This window comes from Equus caballus, chromosome 16, assembly GCF_041296265.1.
Source record: "Equus caballus isolate H_3958 breed thoroughbred chromosome 16, TB-T2T, whole genome shotgun sequence".
Classification (NCBI taxonomy): Eukaryota; Metazoa; Chordata; class Mammalia; order Perissodactyla; family Equidae; genus Equus; species Equus caballus.
This window is the reverse complement of record NC_091699.1, coordinates 73,922,255-73,935,082: the sequence shown is the minus strand read 5'-3', so window position 1 is coordinate 73,935,082 and position 12,828 is coordinate 73,922,255. Positions and strand designations below refer to the sequence as shown.

General features: G+C 39.1%; 1 protein-coding gene across 1 annotated transcript in view; it reads left to right on the top strand.

The window, feature by feature from the left end:
• KCNH8 (potassium voltage-gated channel subfamily H member 8) overlaps nucleotides 1-12,332 on the top strand; it is a 338,704-nt gene extending 326,372 nt beyond the window's left edge. Inside the window, exon 17 of the mRNA XM_023620873.2 lies at nucleotides 10,759-12,332. Within this exon, the coding sequence (XP_023476641.1) occupies nucleotides 10,759-11,466 (708 nt within the window). The 3' untranslated portion in view covers nucleotides 11,467-12,332. The remainder of the gene's footprint in view (nucleotides 1-10,758) is intronic.
• Nucleotides 12,333-12,828: the final 496 nt, after the last annotated feature.

Genomic DNA, 12,828 nt, shown 5'->3' with positions numbered 1-12,828 from the left:
TGGTTCCATGATGGTTTTCTGCTAGACCTTATTGGGTCAGTGTTTCTCACTGGGGTCTTCATTGCTCAATTGCTTTAAGGAGTCTCTGCACTAATTCACATAGGAACCTACCCTTTCAGTGTGTTTTTGGACATTGATTTGCAGTAGTTAAAAATAGGTCATTGATGTTTACAACAACCAGAAACAAAGGAGAGACAGCTGATGAAAATTAGTTATTTTTTTTCACGTAAAATGTCATGGGGGTATTTTTTAAAAATTAAAGGTGCATAGACATATTATAAAAATGGGATTCTAGGGGCCAGCCTAGTGGTGTAGTGATTAAGTTCTGGTTCTCAGCTTTGGCGGCCTGGGGTTCACAAGTTGGGATCCAGGGCACATAGCTAGCACTGCTCATCAAGCCATGCTATGGTGGCATCCCACGTAAAGCAGAGGAAGACTGGCATAGATGTTAGCTCAGCAACAATGTTCCCCAAGCAAACAGAGGAAGATTGGCAACAGATGTTAGCTCAGGGCCAATCTTCCTCCCAAAAAAAAGGAAAGAGAGATTCTAGTGTGCATACTGAATATTTTGCTTTTCTTTTTTAATCAGGAGCTATTTTAAACATATAGAAATTGAAATAATAACAGATGTCCAAATAACTATCATCCATATTAAGCAAATAATTTTTCCATATTTCAGATGTTGTGCTTTGAAGAAATTTAACATTTTATATCCTTTAAAGCCCTCTTTTCTTATTTCATGAATGATAGAACTCAGGAGTTAGAGAAAAAAATTTAAGAAAAATTTAGAAGAAAAAGATCATTTTAGAAATTGACTAAATGAGAAGCTGCACAAGAGCAAATAAGCAAAGAACATCAAAATAGGTGGTGAAAAAGAAGGAAAATCTAAAGCATCTAATCTAAATGAAGAAAGAAATTTAAAAAAAGGATTTTAGGAAAAGTGTCAAACATTAGAGATAAGCAAAGAAGATCTAACATACAAAAAATACAAGTCTAAAGAAAAAAGCCAAATTTAGAAAACCAAACAAACGCTAAGAATGATAATCCGATAAAAATCTCCTGAAATTTTTTTTTAAATGAAACTACATATTGAAATTATATATTGTAGTGAAATTACTGGACTTTAAAGTAAGAGAAAAAAGTCTTTGGGTATCTAGCCCAAAAAGATCTTACAAAGGACTTGCAAGAAAAAAATCTAGACTGTCATTAGACTTTTAAGATAACGACATTTTATGCAAGAAGATGGAGTAACATACAAAATATATAAGATTCTTAATAAAAGAAAATGTAAACTAAGGGTTTTATATATGGCGAAAAAGAACATCAAGTAAAAACTGCTATCAAAGTGAAAGAACTCTGGGAATATTGTTCCCATATACATTTTCTGAGGAATGTACTAAAGAACAAGCCTCAGAAAACCAAGATGACTTGAAAGACATTGTCATCAGTCAAGTTCATCAGCATTAAATATGTGCTTATTGATAGCACCAAGTCTAAGTCAAAGTTAAGGGAGAGAGAGTATAAGTTGTCAAAGGCCATAAGCTCTGACAGTGTAAATATAGCAGACCTGTTAAAAAAGGGAAGAAGAGAGAATAAGAATAGAATACGCTCCCAAAAATTTCTTAACTGCTTTCAATAATCATAACTTATAATGGTAGTACTGGTATTGATATACTGAAACTTTTATGTGTAGTGGGAGATAAAGCAAATGAGTAATTATGGGATATCCTAATTCTATAATCCTCTGTACCTCAATAACCAGGATTCACAGTGTAGAAAAAGGAGATACAAATATAATATAGAAAATGTTAAGTAGAAACACTGTAGTCCTGAAATGGAAATAGAAATACCAGTATGAATTTCTGTAGTATCGTATATATGCATATATCTCCAAGCTCTTTCAAAAGAAAAGGAGTAAAAACAATGGCCAGCCCAATAATAGTGAACATCTCTGTGTCTCGATTATGGTCTCAAAATATAATTTCCTACTAAAAGAAACTGGAGTTTCTTGGATAAATGGCTGTTTCCACTTCTGGGGCATGAAATACCCATGGTGAGTCTGGAGAACCTTAGTACACCAGACAGCGAGAAAGCTGTCAAACACTGCTACGATAATGTCGAAAGAACTGAGGAGCCAGTATGAAGAGTGTCCCCCTGACCAAAGATAGGATAATTTGAGCTTCAGTAAGGATAAGATATACAGTGGATTGAAACACATAAAATAGATGGCAAATGCTCCAAGCTGGCAACCTAGGAAGCTCCTGAATTTCCCTCCTCCAACAGTCACGCTGAATGTACACCTACGCACAGAAGAGTTCCCTCGGAGAGAAACACGGAAACTGGCTGAGGGACTCCTATGCATCAGGCAAATGAGAAAATAGCCACAGGACACCTGGAAATGGGTAGAAAAGGCTGAAACATATTTTTACCTTACACACCCCTGGCACAGTGCCATACATTTAAGAGTGAACCCCCACCTCCCAGCTTCTTCCTGAGGACTGAAGGATTTGGAGGGCACTAGTCCCCCAACTTTTAAGGCTTCTACCTGAGGAATGGGCCCCCAAAACACGTAGCTCTAAAAGCCAAAGGGGCTTGCATTCCCAATTCCCATAGGACCATAGCAAACAAAGACGCAGTTTTTATATGGGCGCAAGACCACCCCTGTGATTGTATACTCGGGCTCAGCACAGAGGGACCAAACAAAAATTCCCATCTCCCAGGAAGGGATTTGACTGCAGACTTTCCCAGCTGCTGCCTGAGGGTCCAGCTTCTAACCAGCCTGCATCGAAGTGCTCATTGTGATCTTCCACTTTGGGACACTGATGGGTCTTGGCACACCCTCAACTATTGGTGGCCACCAAGAACAAAGTGGGCACCCTTGACAATCACAAAACCCCTAAACCCTCAAGACTCCACCAAAACACTTTTAGAATGAATAAGTGAATTCAGTTAAGTTGCAGGATACAAAATTCAATATACAAAAATCAGTTGAATTTCTATACACTAACAACCAACTGTCAGAAAGAAAAATTAAGAAAACAATCCCATTTACAATAGCATGAAAAAGAATGAAATACTTAGGAATAAATTTAACCAAGGAAGTTCAAGACTGTACACTGAAAACCATAAAAGATTGTTGAAAGATTGTTGAAAGATTTCCATCTAAGTAAGTGGAAAACTCCAACTATAGACTTGCCGAAGGAATTGAAAAAAGCTGGCAAGACTAAATTTTAAATTCTTACTGAAAGATCAGTGCATGAGGAGTTAACCAAAGGGACTAGATCCTTAAGAATAGGAGCCAGTGGTCTGATCCTGTAGAGTATGAACTCGCAGCAATGGAGCTTGTTAGAAATGCGGAATCCCAGGCCCCACCACACACCTACTGACTCTGAACGTGCATTGTGTCCAGATTCCCAGGATTCCTCCGTGCATTACATCTTGACAAGCACTTTCTTATACACAGTTGGTATTCTGAGAGGAGACAGACCTTTGTTTGGTGTTCACTGTTGGCAGTGAGGATCCCTTAGCTAAATAGCAATTCAGATGCAAATCAAATTCTCACGGAAAGCAAGAAAATAGATGAAGAAAGCAAACAAAGGGTTGATAAATAATGGATTACCTTAGCACAGCTAAAGTAATAAAGTTGCATCCAAAGGCTTGAGCTTGTAGAAACTCAGTGAAACCATTGGCATCATCACTTTCAAGACTATAATTGGTCATCTTTTATTGGTGATGCTAGACTTGTAATTCTTCTCTTGCTACAATTTAAGAGGCATCAGATGCACCTGCAAAAGTAAAGCCCTTGGTATTATTCCTATGTGACCTCCAATAAGCCACTTCACCTTGCAACATTCTAGTCTCTGCAGCTGTAGACAGAGATTTAGAACTTTTGTTAGTAACAGGGTTGAGATCCTCATTTGGATGAAATATATGCAAATGCTGAGGATGATTATTATTTTAGCTGACAGATATAAAAGACTGTCACTTGTTTTTGAATACTTTGTGAAGCAAAAGACACAAGGATGAAATTATGCCGATCCTCTTTTTTGTTTTGCCTGCTTATGGAGTTTGATTGAACTTGTCTAAATGCCATGATAAATGTGCAACATAACAAAGGATTAAATGAAAGACCATTTAATTACCTGAATCAGAGCTTGTAAAAATGTATATGTGTTTGTGGCAGGGGGAGAAGATTGGTGTAATCAGTACCCCTGAATTTAGCAAAATTGTGTCTAGAAGGAAAATGTGTACATGTTTGGCAAAAATTGAGTGACAGGTCAAGAACTCTTCAAACTAAGGAGATTATATCAACAGATGCATTCTCCATCTGCTCACTGAATGCACAAAAATGAAAATCACATTTTTTCTGTCTATCAACTCAAGTTCCAGTTATACTCAGAGTCAATGAATCATACCATACCAATAGCCAAGACTGAGAAATGTAAAACATGAATAATATAAGATGAAAGATATTGTCAAAGACACATTCTGGTCTTCATTATGAAACTCACACTCCTATTCCCAAAAGGCACAATCCAAAGACACACCAGAACAGCAAATCTGTGTTTGCACCCAAAATGCACACAATCTAACTGTAAAAGCCGGCAGTGTACAGTGTTACTGGGACAATAGGTCACCAGCACCACAGATGGATTCTTTAAATGATATAATAAGACGATGTTTTAAAATCTCCCATTTTGAAGTCGTGGACACTTCCATGAGACACCAAGATCATATGAAACATTCTTACCTGCTAGAGGTATAGTGATACTTCTGTGTTCTTGCAGCATTAGTTAGGGGAGATTGGTGAAAGTTATTTAAGTTCAAATGAAAATAATGGAAATTCATACTGAGAAATTGTCAGGCAACTTACTATTCATTCAATTATTCAAGTATCAGCAAAGATTTATAGACGGCAGGACTGGCACAGGGGCTTGAGCTATATTAAAGAACAATAAAGACTGGTCATACCTGCCCCCCTCCAGCCCCATATTGGTCCTTATTCAATTCTGGTCAACACCAAGCTGCACGCCATTGTATTATGGCTCACACATCCTTTATAGAGAATTCTCAATCCATCTGGCTGCAATTACTCAAAACCTTAACTGGAAATACCAGATCTTAACAACATTTTTCAAAGACTCTGGTTATTGCTGTTACTATTTGATACCGCAAAGATCCATACAAGGCAATGCTAAACCTTGGAGACTATTCCTTCCAATATTAATTATGTAAGAGTGTTAACAGGAATGGTTTCTCTCTCCATACTGAGGCTGAAGAGGAATTATATAGATAACTGACATTTATTTTCTTTGGGCTAAATGTTTCCTGGGTTAGTATTCTCTATCATGCAGAAGTTTTCAATTAAGCTGAGCGCCTGTGTTGCATTATCAAATCAAGACACCTGAAATTCTGACATAATACCAGTTATATGGAGACTAAACTTTAACATCCATTGTATTATTTAATCCTCACAACAAAGCCCTTGTGGAAATATGACTCAGAGGAGGCTGAGAAGTAACATCACATCAATGGAGCAAATTAAGCATGAGAGGAGAAAGCCCGATACTCTGGAAACATAGGCAGCAATGACTATTTCCAAGCTAACAGAAGTTCTGAGGAAGCCTGGATATGGCAGAGATAGAAAAATTGTGGCAGTTAGTGATTCCCTTCTGAGTAGTATGGAAAGATCAGTGTGGGGTTATCATGGACATTTGACAGTCTCTTGTCACAGGGGTATTTCTATTCATGACAGGAGGTGCTGCTCGACAAGAGCAAGTACCTGAAAACTTGTTGAAAGCTTAATGATTTGTATAGTTAAACGCATGATGCTGGGAGAATGGAGAAGGGAAGAATCTTTAGGTGCTCCAAAGTTTTGGATAGAAAACTGAACCACTTGGAAGCACAGATGGTGTTTTCATCACTTCTTTCTGACAGTTGGGACTTTGGAAGGGATAGAGAAATCTTGAATGTGAACAATTGGCTACGCAGATGGTGATGGTGAACTGGTTTGGCCAACAGCTTTCAATTCCAGACGGATGGATTCCTACTCATAGAAGAATTAGACGGAGGAGGAGAAGGAGGAGGAAAAAACGGATAAAGAAAATGAAACAATAGATGAAAAAGAGAATAATGTGTATTAGGTTATGGTTTCTTTATCTATTATCTTTCTTAAAAAGAAATCATCAGAAGGCCACATCTAAAATCCAGGGCAGCAACCAGGGGTGCAAAAAAGTTTGCCAGATTTCTACTGATGAAACAACTCTGAATAACTTAATTGATTTGTCCCTTGACACTCACAATGTAGTCATGAGAAATGGGAGTCAATAAATAGGGAAAATTTTGCCAAGGGATTAAAACTACCCATGGAAATCAAGTTTATGCTGGAACTAGTAACAAAGTGCTAAGATAAGTGAAGTCTAGCAGAAGTCTTGGCCAAAAGGGACTTCTTTCTACAATTATGAAGGAAACACTATAAGATCAAAGAGATATAAATATAACATATTTATGGTGAAATCGTAAGACAAAATAAGATAAAAATTTAAGATGATATGAGAACCAAGTCCTTCAAAATGACAGGAATTGCATTCATTTAGACATTCAAGATTTACTGAGGACATGTTGTATTCTGGGAGTCCTGTGGGTCCAGGAGATACTGAAATAAATAACAGTTTCTACCCTCAAGGCTTTATGGCTTAGTTGGGGGCAGACAGTCCTATATGATACTCAAACTGCTATGTGAATATCAATGAGCTGCCAGGAAGAAGTTCTACAGAGAAAACAAGGGATCAGAAGAAGTTTGAAGGGAAAGAAGAAATTTACAGGCAGAGAGAAGAGCACTCACAAGCGTGAGCTGAGGCTCTTGCTGTCTCTGGTCTGATGGTGTGCCAGGGGGAAAGTGTGGGAAATGTGACCATCAAATAATGAGCTGGGGCTTGTGGAGGGCTTTGTAATACCTGCTCAAAAAAGATATTTTTTTTCTCATATGAGTGACAGAAAACCTTTAAAGATTTAAGCAGTTGTTGAGGTAAGTGGGAAAACTTTGGTCCATTTGATCTGAATGATTTTTCTGTTTGTTTTTATTGACCTATCTCTGCAGTACTCTAGTTTTAAGTTGTATTTTGAAGACCCGGCTCCATAAGAGGATGGAGAATTGTTCACAAAGTAACCCCAACAACCTCTTTTAGCAAACGCACATCTTCTTATGTGCTGTGAAAAAGTCTTGAGCCTCGTCTTCCTTAGAAAGCAGAGACACTGCATTCTTTACTTTCTATATTTAAGACCCAGGTCTTTTCTTTTCAGAATGAATTTTGTTAGCAAGCCCAGCAGGAAGCAGTAAACAAAAGTGCAGTAAAACTTTACTGCATTTTCTGTGGCAGCATGCTGTCACCTTCAGTGTCACTAGCATCTCCACCTCCAGGAGATGCCACCTCTCCTTGTGACAGCTGCTTTGTTCTTGTAAGGGGGGAAAATATCTTACCTAATACGGATTAATTCCCTCATGTAACTTTAATAAGGTACAGGGGCGTGTCCACAGTGACAGGAATGTTCCCTAACATAAACTGATCATTCTCTAGAGCTAAAGAAAGGTCTCTTTGCTCCTTTTAGTTCAAGCCATTATAGTGATTTTGTTTTCTGAAAATGTTAATGCTTATGTACATTTCTGGAGCCAGTTAAGACTCTGGATTCCCATTCAGAGTTCATGGCCTCAATGTTCTGGCAAATCCACAGTAAAAGTTAGATGTCAAGAAAGTGGCCATGGAATGGTATTTCAACCATGGAAAAATACCTGTTTATTTTGAAAGCTGGAAAAAATAGTTCATCAGAAACATATCTGTTAACATATTGTCCAATTCCAGGTTTTCCTGTATTGCAAACCTTCTTTGTTATTGCTGCATTCATATAATTTTCTCTGAAGAAATGTTACTGTGCTAATCAGTCTCCCATTTTTCTAGAGTCGACATATTTTCTTATTTGATGTTAAATTAACACTTCAGACAGCTTTTACACATGAGGCTACCTTTATTATCCTTTGTACTCTTCACAAATTCTGACCATGTTAGCAAAAATCTCTCAGCTCTTAAGCAACATCTCCTTTTCTATGTGGTAATGTACTATAATAAAAATGGCACCAACCTTATAAGCCTTGAATTCTAGACCCAAGATTGTCGTTTATGAAATAAGGGACCTTAAAATGTCATCTAACCTCTGCCTCTTAGTGTCCTCTTTTTCCAGGTGGGGAAATAATAATGTGTCCTGCCTACCTTAGCGCTGTCAATAGATCCAGTAGGGAAATGTATCTGAAAGCACGTTGTATTATAAATTTCTTCAAACGTTTATTGAATAACATAATTGCTTATGTGCCTAAAATGCAAAATCGTTCTTCAAAGACTGTGTCTTTATTCAGTCGTAATGAAAGGCCAATTGAAAGGATTTTTATTGGGAGCTGAGTTAATGCAGCCCTGGTGAATTTGATACAGGAACTAAGCTTAGACAACCTATAAGAATGGGTGGCTAATATGTCCTTTCAAACATCTCATTTAGTGTCAGCTTCTCTGCTAAAATTTTGATAGAGAAGCTCATCAATTCAAGATGGAGCCCATGAGTGAAAGTCTGCAGTGCTGAGATCCAGACACTGATTTAAGTGTGATCCACACACTTTAGAATTGAGCCTTGGCAGAGGACGAAATTGACACCTGCAGTGAAAATTTCAAAACACATAGAATCTTTTTCAGATTCACTGTTTCACTTCTTAAATGAGGCTCAGAGGTATCTTTTTGTCGCCAGAAGTTTTAGATCTGCTGCAAAGCCTGGAGAAGCATTCAATGGAGTCTCTCGAGTTCCATGCTAGCAGCAAGGCAGAAATAGTTTTGGCCTGGCAATTTCAAGGCAGGTGTTACCAGTTGGTTGCCTGAACCATGGAAAAACCTCCTTCTGGCCTTTTTAAAATGCCTGATTTGAGCGGCACGACCTCCTGATGGGCCTGCCAGGGAGAATTAGTTTCAGAATGCGCTCATAGAAAGTGGACTGGATGAAGTTGCTGGATGAATGAGGAATGTATCCATAAATGTTGAAAAAAGTCTACCTAAAACAGCAATCTTGGTTTTGGCATCACTGAGGTTGAACTGCTCTTTTGTTTTTTCACTGATGGTAATTGGCCGATGGGTTCAGCTGCTTGTACTGGAGTTTTGTGGTTCGTGATAATAAAATCAAGTCATTGGAAGTCCTTTACAAAATATAGTCTTATAGCAATGAAGGCAAAATATTACGACACATGTTAGTGTCATGAACTTAACAAAAGACTAGAAAATATGTGTGTGCGCTGCTTTCTGAAATGCAGGGTTTTTTCACCTTGAAGAATATAAACGCTCCAGAAGAGCTAGATTCAAGACAAATTCAATCCTTTTGGTGGTCTTCCATGGTTAAAAAAGTGATGTGGTTGTTAGGAAAATAAACCCTCTGGAGAATTTCGCTATTGATTTTAAGAATAAAATGAATAAGGAGGACTCTTGAGTGATTCTTAAGTGTTTGAGGGTCATGTCTGCTTTGAAAATCTGATCAAAACTAAATGTCTCACCCAGCAAAGTGGATACAGCACATACCACAAAATTCCGGTTATAATTCCATGGGGTTCCAGACAGATCCCAGCGCTCTCGGTTGGGTCCCCACTCTGCTTATCTGTACTCTCCCACCTTGCACGTCTTTTCATTTTTTTCCAACTCTCATTTTCTAGCTTTCCTTCTCATTTTGTAGCTTTCCTTTTTTCCACAAACTCTCTTCCTAGCAAATCCGCTGTGAGTTCTTGCTTACCACCCTCACCATCACTGAAGGCCAGTGCATTTCTGAACCTATAATAAGCATAGCTCTCGAACAGAAAACGAGAAAAGTGACAGCTATCATTTCCTCGGGACAGATGTGCTGAGTGCTAGCATACAATACCCTCCACTCCACGTGTTTTTGAGGTGTCTGAGTTGATTGGTGGCCATACTGTGCATCCCACTAACTCAGAGGAAGCAAAAGATACTGTCCATAATTGAGAAACAAGAGGTGATGGACCCACATCTCTAATTTCTTTCCAGTTTTATTGAGCTGTAATTGACATAAAGCATTGTATAAGTTTAAAGTGTAGAGTATAATGACTTGACTTACATATATTGTAAAATGATTACCACAATAAGTTTAGTTAACATCCATCACCTCATACAGATTCAAAAATAAAAGGAAGAAAAAAATTTTTTGCCTTGTGGTTAGAACCCTTCTACTCTCTTAGGAACTTTCAAATATACCATATAGCAGTGTTAACTATAATAATATTGTGCATTACATCCTCAGTGTTTATTTATTTTATAAAGTTTGTACCTTTTGGCCACCTTCAACTAATTCCCCTCCCCCACCCCCCTGGTAACCACAAATCTGATCTCTTTTTCTGAGGTTTTTTTTTTTAAGATTGCACATGTAAGTAAGATCATACACTATTTGACTTTCTTGTCTGACTCCACATCTCTAATTTTGTTCAAGAACCCCAGAATCACTGGTTAAGAATGCCAGCTATTTGTGTCTCTCTAGAATCCCTTAAAATGAGGATGGCTTATATCAGGTACCCAACCTCCCTATTCACCCCTTGGACTTGGCTGGAGTTGGAAGTGGAGCAACCTTTCAGACCTTCTTATTGAGAAATCTCACTTCCCTCCCTCACTCCACTGAAATCACTACCATGTACCTCTGACTATTGCCTTTTGCTTTGCTTTGTCCACACAGGTAACAACATTGACTCAGGAGGTCTCCCAGTTAGGTAAAGACATGAGGAATGTGTTGCAACTACTAGAAAACGTTCTGTCACCCCAGCGATCATCGCGATTTTGCTCTCTGCACACCACCTCTGTGTGTCCCTCCAGGGACAGCTTACAGACCAGGATGACCTGGAGTACGCACCAACCTTGTCTACACTTGCAAGCAGGTGGTGCTGCTTATCCCCAAGCACAACTTTGTCACGGTAATGTCACCTCAGACATTTGGAGTGTGGATCCCTCCTCTGAGGGGAGCAGCCCCCAACGAACTGGAGCTCATGAGCAAAATCCTGCAGACAGTGAACTTTATCATACTCCACACCTTGATTATTCGCCTGCCCACTACCAGGTTGTCCAAGAAGGTCATTTGCAATTTTTAAGGTGCATCTCTCCACATTCAGATTCCACGCTGACGCCTCTGCAGTCCATTTCGGCGACTCTCTCGTCCTCCGTCTGCTCCTCCTCAGAAACATCTTTGCACCTGGTTCTCCCAAGCAGATCAGAGGAGGGCAGCTTTAGCCAGGGAGCTGTGAGTTCCTTCAGTCTGGAAAACTTGCCAGGATCTTGGGACCAGGAAGGAATGGCACCGGTCTCTACTGAACCCTTGGAGAACTTTCCATTGGAAGTTGTCACAAGCACAGCCGAAGTGAAAGATAACAATAAAGCCATAAACGTATGATATTTGTGCACGTGAGGCAGCTGCCAATTTCAACTCCGCCACTGCATGACAGCTTGAGTTTGCCTTTTTGCCTCTGGCAGGTGCGAAGACTGGGCAAAGTTGGGTGTCCTGCAGGTGAGAGACGAGGAGCCACGGAGAGGCAGAACCACCTCCATATTGTAGCGAACACTTTCTAGATCCTAGAAACATTTTCCTGTACAGATACTAACTTTCTGGTCTGTTTGACAGACTTTGGTAAAAGTCCAAAGACCCTGAGGGTCTGAGCATCTAGAAATCCCAGACAAAGAATTTGTGGATTCGTTTTGTCCCAGGTGGCTTTTGTGAAATGCAGCAAAGGTTTTTCCGGAGTGCCTGTCTGTCATTCCTGAACAATATCCATAGCACTGTTGGCCTCGGGAGTGCACAGCTCCTGCTGATCTATTTTTCTCTTTGTGAAGGCGGAGGGACAATTATCACTGCATGTCATCTCCTAGACAATCAGTCCCATAGAGATGGTGGCCAGTGGTTAGCTATTGCACGTTATTTGCCATGTAAATGAACATGTCTTTATTTATCAAAACAAAGAGAGGCTATTTTTATATCCTTGGTATGAAATATGTATTTAAACTATTTAAAATATTTATAAAGAAATGAATGTTTTCTTTTCATTTTGGTAAAAAACAAGAAAAGCTCGCTGTTTTAACAAGAAATGCACTACCGTTATGTAAAGTAGATCAAAAATTATTTATTGTTAAAAGGATATAGTTTCAAAAGGAATTCCCCTTTTATCTGCATGCAGTTTGCAACAAATGTATCCCCATGCTTCTGGATTACAAAAGGAAAGTGAGGTCATATTTTATTGATGAAATAAAAACGTGGACTGAGTGTCAAGTACATGAGCTCTGGGATGGTGGTAGAGAGGGCTCCACCTTGTCTCTGCTGAATCACGTCAACGACTGAATCAAGGCTGCCCCCACTGTGCCAGCATAAACGTCTCTCCTCCAAGCATCATACTTTATTATTCAGGGGCCCAAAATTAGTGTGTGCAATATGAGATTACAGTTACATTGAGACATTTGGGCCTCATAGTGAGGGAGAAAACCTTGGGTGTATCCACCCCCTGTGCTACTCTTTCAGGAGAGGTTGTAGGCATGAAAATTCCAAAATGGTGCCAAGACTTCTGAGCTATGGCATGTGAGAATGATGCCAGCTTGCACTGGATCCGCACTTTAATTTTTTTCTTTCAAGCGCTCAATAATGCTGCAAGTTATGTGGAGCAGGTGTTTTCATTTTCATTTTGCAGAGAAAAAAAGGATCCCAGAGATTACACAGCAAGGATGCTGGAGATGGTCTAGAACTCATAATGCTCCCTACATCTCAGCC